A 7,184-nucleotide genomic window follows, 5' to 3' on the forward strand; every position below is an offset into this window, starting at 1 on the left:
GCTTTGGGCATTGTCTTTTATTCAATTAACCTAAAGTTAGCCCCGACCCTCAGCTCTTCAGCCCAGGCCCTTCTAGTCTACCGGTTCTAATCCCAGTCCTGGTAACTTTCACTACCAGCAACTTTCATTCCCTAAACTTCTACTTTCTTACCTTAACCTTTCCCCAGGTATCCCAAGTACACCAAGCACATACATACATACACATCACAACACCCAACTTAGGAACTCACCTGTGTGTATGTGTAGGTGGGTGGTATGTGTGTGAAATAGTGAATATATACACACATAGATAGATATCATTGTGTGTGTGTGGTACATGAATTAGTAATCCACATATGTGTATTGGATATGCAGGTGTTGGTAACTGATTCTGTCTAAATTTGGTGTGTGTAGCGTGTATGGGCTTAAACTGGTGATAGGTGTACATAAACCTAGACTGGTTATTTTGAACGTGTATATATCTGAGTAGCTTTTGTGTGTGTGTGTGTGTGTGTATGTGTGTATGGCATTGTGTGCATGATATACGAATTAGTGATCTGTGTCTAACTTTTGGGGTGTATAGTGTACGTGCTTGAATTGGTGATAGGTATGCATGTGCCTAGGCTGGTTTGGATGTGTATGTCCCTGAGCTGGTAGTGTGTGTGTGTGTGTATGCACCTAATTGATTTGTGTGTTTGTATATGTGCAATTGTACACCACGCTCTCCTGTCTAACAGCGCAATATTGAGATCCTGAGCATTGGCCTGACCCCTCAGGGCAACAACATGATCCCAGGTTTGGTGACTCTTTTCTGGGGGTCAGACTAGATGGCCCACTGAGGTCCCTTTGGACCCTGGGATCTATTAATCTATCTATCGTGCAAATCTACCCTGCCTTCTACTTGACTTCACATTAACCCAGCTAACTGCATCTGCTGGGCCACTTAAATTATGGATCACATAATCCTATGTGGTTTGGACAGGGATGATCTGCTTCTGGCAGGGGATTGGACTAGAAGACCTCTGGAAGTCCCTACTCCTCCATGCTGTCTCTCTAAACTCAAGCCGGATATATCCTACCATAAATGAGGCACAGTACTTTCTAGGGTTATATTTTCAGGTCCAAAAAAGAGGAGACCCATCACGTATGGGGGGAGAGGGGGAATATGATGGTGAGCGGGCAGTGACATGCTGATGCCCTATCCCTCACTGCCAAGCCTCAGCCCTGCCCAGCTGCTGCCCCTCACTCCCAACTCATCGATCCCAGCCCTGCCAATGCCCCGCACTCCCAAACTGCAGTACCCTGCCCCACTGGGCGATGATGGTGCTCTTCACTCCTTACCTGCAACTCTTCTCCCCACAATAGTGCCCCTCATTCCTGACCCGCAGCTCCCTGGTGCTGCCAGTAACCCACACTCACAACGCACAGAACACCCCCACCCCCCCTTATGCCCCTCTGATACATGCAGGCAGTGGTGGAGCGTGTCCTGCCCCAGCATGGGCTGGAGGGAAGAGGAGGGGAGACTTCTGGCACGCCCTGCCCTGGGATGGGATGCGCCAGGTAGCACGACCACAACCCACTCCCCTCTCCTTCTTCCCTCTGGGCAGCATCTCCTGGCTGCTCCAGCCCCGCAAGCACGGACACCAACCCCTGTGCTACCAGCCAGCTATAGAGTTCCTCCCTGCCCTTAGTTTCCCACTCTTCTTCCCCTGCTGGAGGGGCAGGCAACCCCTCTACCTCCTCTGCCCCGTTGCAGCCCCAGTCCCTGCCCCCCTGCCCTGACCAAATGTGTGGGATTTTGCTTTTTTTTGCTGCTGGGAGCAGGGGGAGGGCGGTTTCAGGCAGCAGGGAGCACCACATGGGTCTGCATGTGCCTCTGCAGCTGCAGGTAGGTACCTCTGTGCTCCCTGCTGCCTCCAGTCGCCCTCCCCCTGCTCCCACCAGCGAAGCAAAGCAAAATCCCAGACATTTGGTCAGATTTTCAAAAAACAGCCCAAACAGAGATCAGAGGGCTCAGAAAGAGGACATGCCTGGGAAAGCCCACATGCATGGTAAATCCTACTTTAGCCGTCAGGACCAGGACTAGGAAGGAGAGGCAGTAGATTCTCCAGATCTTGACCCTGCCTCAGCTCTGTGGGGGAGGGTGCTCTGGGACGGGCTTCAGCACAACCGAAGTGAAGACCCCGGGTCTAGGAGTGGGTGACACTTGTGATCTGCAAGAAGGGGGTCGAGGAGGTCTCATGATTTCAGGGCCTAAAGCCTCAAAGCAGCTCTGACTTCTCAGCCTTCCTGAGGGCGCTTTTCGAGGCGTTTGCACCGGCGTGTTTTGCGATGCAGAGCACACATAGCGGGGGGAGGCGAGGGACAGAAGAGACGGCCCGGCCAGGCTACATGCGAAGGGCCAGGGCCACGGACCCCGCGCGTAATGCCCTTCCCCCGCCAGGGCCCCGGCCGGTGACGAGAACTGCCGCGGCCAGGCGCCGGCTTAGCCCCACCCCCGGCAGCATGCCAGGCCAATCAGGCCAGCCGCCGCCGCCGGCGCTCCTCTCTCCATGGCAACGAGCGGCGACGCAGAAAGTTCCGCCCCCTGCCCAGGCAGTCCACAGCCGGAGCTGGGCGTCAGGGGTGAACTACGTCACTGGGTCGGAGCGGGCCTCGACTCAGCTGCTTCCGGGAGGTGGCGCCTGCGCAGTAGCGGGCGCCGCTTCCTGCTGCGGAGGGCTCGAACCTTGCTGGTGCCGGGCCGCTGTCCCGCGGGGTCAGGAGCGACCCGCCTCAGCGCCTCCCGCTTCCCCGGCCCGGCTACTGACACCGTCCGGGGGTGAGTTCTCACTGGGTGGGGCCCCCGCCTTACCGCAGGCCCGGCCCGGCCCCGCCCCGCCTGTGCCAGCAGCGTCTAGCGGGTGGGTCAGTGCAGCTCGGACCCGCCGCGGGGGTGGCTTGAAGCACCTGGGCCCTGTACCTGATTGGGGTGGGGAAGGGGCTGGGAGCGGTGCACCTTGGGATACCGGGGGGCGGCAAATTGCTCTTCCTCTCTGGCACAGGCGTGTGTTGCCCTCATGCCAGCTAGCACGGCCCAGGGTGACCCCTTGCCTGAAGGGACCCACCGTCGAGATCCTGGGAGGGCCTGAGTGAACAAGCTTTAGCACACAGACACATTTTAAGTGTCACTCTGTAACTTTGCCCTTAATTGCCAGACTCTTCCATCAGGTTGGGAGTGTCTGCAGTTGATTAGTACTGAATAGTACTAAATGTTTTATATGCGATATGGAAAGCACTTTCAGAGGAGCCTGGCTGCCCACTGAGACGCAAAGCAGCACAGATCTCTGTTTGCCAGAGTTGTTGGGTTTGCAGCTCTAAGGAGTAGCGTTGATTTCAAGGAATTGTGAGGAATGATTTCTGAAGTGTCAGGTTCATTGCCTGGCTCCATTTGAGCCTTGGTCTCCCTCCACAAAATGGCATTTCTTGTAGAACTCCCCCAACCTCTGATCCAAACTGGGTCAATTGCCCTGCAGCCTGAAAGGCTCCTGACCACTTATTATAGGCTACCAAGTAGTTTTGGTGATTTTGGCTTCTACCTTAGGGTGTCTTTAAACTGATAACCTAAGTGGAAAAGTTAGGGTGTTGTTACCAAATGCCCTAGGCAGCAAGGTACCCTGAAGAAGCTAGCTGATTTGAATGTTTATCCCTTCTTAGTGGAAAGGAAACTATGGTATAATAACTTCTAAACTACTCCCAGCATTTATTTTAACTTGTTCTAATCATTTTATCATTTCAGGTAACACTCTCCATGAAGTGAAGAGGGTAGTTCTTTGGGGGGTGTTTTGATTAGGCTTTTGGAATGGTGTAAACAGGAACATATGGAAGGCATCAAGATCTATAAGTGATGACAGTAAATTTGCCATTAGAGGCATTTTTGTATCTCCTGATTAACACAAAAAGCATTTTGGGGAAGCAGAGAAACCAGCATCTGTACTATTTGTGTGGACCTAAGCTTTACTGGAGGAAAAACCATGCTATTCCTCTTAGAGTTATTCATACAAGCAAAACTCAATTCAAATGGACCAGAAATAGAACACTGTGGTATAGTAAAAATATCCATAGCCATGACTTCCTGTATTATAGAGTTTCTAAACTTTTAACTTCTTCTCCCGAGAGACTTAATAAAGTGAACAATCATATGTCACGAATAAAGAGTACTCTGGAATCTGTTTCTAAGGTTGTTTCTGGTACTCACAGTGAACTGGTTTCACGCATAGCTCGATTCAAGCCACATTCTGGCATTCTTGGAAAAGCTTTTGAAAGTAATGCTCATGAAAATAACCTCAAGGTAAATCTAGAAAAAAATAAACAAACAGCCAGGATTCAGGGAGATTACAGTGGTAGTCTGGCTGCCAAGAAACCTGTTCATGTCAATGAACACTTGGAGTCTGCACTGATAAGTACGAGTAGTACTAATCAAGATATTTCAAAAGATTACCTTTTTCATGTAAGCCACTTCAGTACAAATTTTGGAGAGACTTACAACTGTTTAGCAAATCATATCAACTTGTACTTTGGCACTAATATTGTTATGGATCCACAGAAAAAAGGGAATGCTTTTCCACAGGACTGTAAAACCGAAGAAAGAAAGAAACTTGATTCAGAAAGTAAGATGACTAATGCAAGTAGCACAAGTTCAGCATCTGCCTTAATTTCTGCCACAGAGACTCAAGATGCTGAGAAGACAAATACAGCTTTTCCAGCTTCACCTAAAAAGAGTATTGCAAGCTTCCTTTCGTACCCTAGTAACAGTGTACAAGCTTTTGTAGACAGCTATATTGGTGGCCTGGTTCCCAAATTAAGAGCTGAATCAAAAGCTGCTTCTGAAATGAAGGGTAAAGTAGAAGAACGTGAGTCTGGGAAAGATGAAGAGCAAAATGGCAAAGAGATTAAATCTGCAGAAGAGAAAGAAAAACACCTGTCACTTCAGAGAGAAAAGGCAAGTCTTAGATTAATGTTTACAAATATTGAGTTTTTAGCTGGTTGTTATCAGAAGCATATTAATTTTACCTTCTCTCATTGGGATATTTTTTTTATTTCAAAGCTGCTTTAAAATTCATTTACTTAGGCGAGGCTTTATTGGAAGCCTCACTTACTACAACATTATTCTACTACAATACATTGGTTCCTCTCTTTCCAGCAGGGAGATCCCAGATAGTATAACAAATTTTCATCCATCAGCTTTATTGGGACCATCCCTGTTCGGTTCCCCAGGGAGGGCATCTTGTAGCTCCTCCTATTCACTGTGTATATGAGGCTAATGGATGACATTGTGCATAATATAGAGAGAGATGCCATCAGCTCTGTTTATCTTTCCCATCTGACCCAGGTGGTGCGGTTTCAGTTCTCTCCTAATGTCTGGCTTTAGTTGGGGACTAGATGCAGGTGAACCAATTGAAACTGAATCCAAATAAAAAAAGAGGTGATGGTGATAGGGAGACCATTTGACTTGGGCAGAGGAGGGGGGGATTGGGACTCTTTTTATCATTGCGGTTCAGCCTCCTCTTGTCACTCAAGTAAGCGGCCTCAAGGTTCTCCTGGATCCGCTGCTGCATCTGGATCTACAGGTGGTGGTGATGCCTAGGAGTGCCTTTCGCCAACTCTTTCAAGTGAGAAGGCTGTGGCTCTTTCTCTCAGACTTTGATCTGCCTACTGCCATCCATCCCTTTATAAGCTCAAGGCTATACTATGCTTTGAGCTTTATGTGGGGCTGCCCTTGAAAACTTGAAGCTGCAGCTAGTGCAAAATGCAGCAGTACACATGATGTGAGTGGGTTACCAAGAGCATGTAACTCCAGTGCTCCAGAGTCTGCACAAGCCCCCAGTAGATTTCTGGATAATGTTGAAGATGCTGGCAGTAGCATTACTATGACCGGTGACTGGGAGAGTAGCGCTTGGTTCTGATTTGGGGAGGAAGAGAGGGAGAACACAAAAATAACACCTGCTTCTGACGTCTGGGAGCCATCCCTGCACCTTGGGCCACTGTTGCCTGAGGTACAGAACTGCTCTCTTTGTGCCTCTGGGTGCTGGTTTTAACTTATAAGACCCTAAACAGTTTGGGCCCTATGTACCTATGTGACTCCCTTCTCCCTTGTGCTGCTTCATGACCCCTGAGCAACCTTTTACAAGTCTGTTGGGCAAAAACATGTTGGAAGAGGTTCTCCTCAGGTCTGAAACTCCCTCCCCCTTGAGGTCTGCCAGCCCAAGGCTGGACATCTTTAGCAAGTGCTTCAAAATCTTCCCATTAGCAGTGTTTCCTACAGTGGTGGGGAGGGGGAGCAGGGAGTGTTCCTCTTTTACATTGATAATATACTTGCTTTTTCTCTAGTCTCCCATCTGAATAAGTTGTTTTATTCTCTTTCTGTTTGTCAGTTTGAGCCTTTGGGGAGGATAGCATATTAATTGATCAAATGAACAAATAAGTTGCTCACTACTTCAAATAATTTAAGAAAATAAAATTTAGATAATAGCTTTTTCAGGTTTATATATGTTTCATGGTCTTTCCTTGTTTCTGTGAGTAGTTTCATGCTCTCTCTCTGCTTTTGTCATCAGATTATTGCAAGAGTTAGTATTGATAACAGAACTCGGGCTTTAGTTCAGGCCTTAAGAAGAACCTCCAACCAAAGAGTCTGTATCAACAGAATTGAAGAACTGGCTTACCACCTTCTGGAGTTTCCAGAAACCAGAGGAGTTGCAATTAAGGTGAAATTCATTTTTGTTTAACACACAAACTGCAGACACCCCAGTGTTACTAGTGACAGGTATCATAGAAAAGCATTCTTCTGCTTCACCTACTCTTTTTTTCTTTTGGCAAAATTCATTTGAGGTTTTTTTCATTATTAATATATTAGTTCCAAGAGATTTCATATGTAAGCTCTGATTGACAGCCCAAGGTCTAGGGCAGAATCATCAGACTTAAGTTTTCTGGTTGATATTTGTTTGTTAGGAATTCTTTCAATGTAAAAATGAACAAGACCTTCAACTGTGACCTTCATTTTGATTAACTTCTTTATAGCAGGTGTTTCCAACCTTTTTTAATAAGTGTACTCCCTGCAGCTGGATGTGGAGGGAGGGGGCAGCGCATGACTAGATATGGGGTTGGAGGGAGTGGTGCGCAGCTGGACACGGAACAGCGGCAGCACAGGGTGGTGGGTGCAGTGGCTG

General features: G+C 48.1%; 1 protein-coding gene across 1 annotated transcript in view; it reads left to right on the top strand.

Moving 5' to 3' along the window:
• The first annotated feature begins 3,840 nt into the window (after positions 1-3,840).
• The window catches only part of PNPLA8 (patatin like phospholipase domain containing 8), a 109,085-nt gene continuing 105,741 nt past the window's right edge, over positions 3,841-7,184 (top strand). The window contains exons 1-2 of the mRNA XM_019514572.1: positions 3,841-4,960; positions 6,573-6,722. Coding sequence (XP_019370117.1) covers positions 3,866-4,960; positions 6,573-6,722 — 1,245 coding nt within the window. The 5' untranslated portion in view covers positions 3,841-3,865. The remainder of the gene's footprint in view (positions 4,961-6,572; positions 6,723-7,184) is intronic.

The sequence above is a fragment of the Gavialis gangeticus genome, unplaced genomic scaffold (assembly GCF_001723915.1).
Source record: "Gavialis gangeticus isolate Ggan-Ray unplaced genomic scaffold, GavGan_comp1, whole genome shotgun sequence".
In the NCBI taxonomy this organism is placed as follows: Eukaryota; Metazoa; Chordata; order Crocodylia; family Gavialidae; genus Gavialis; species Gavialis gangeticus.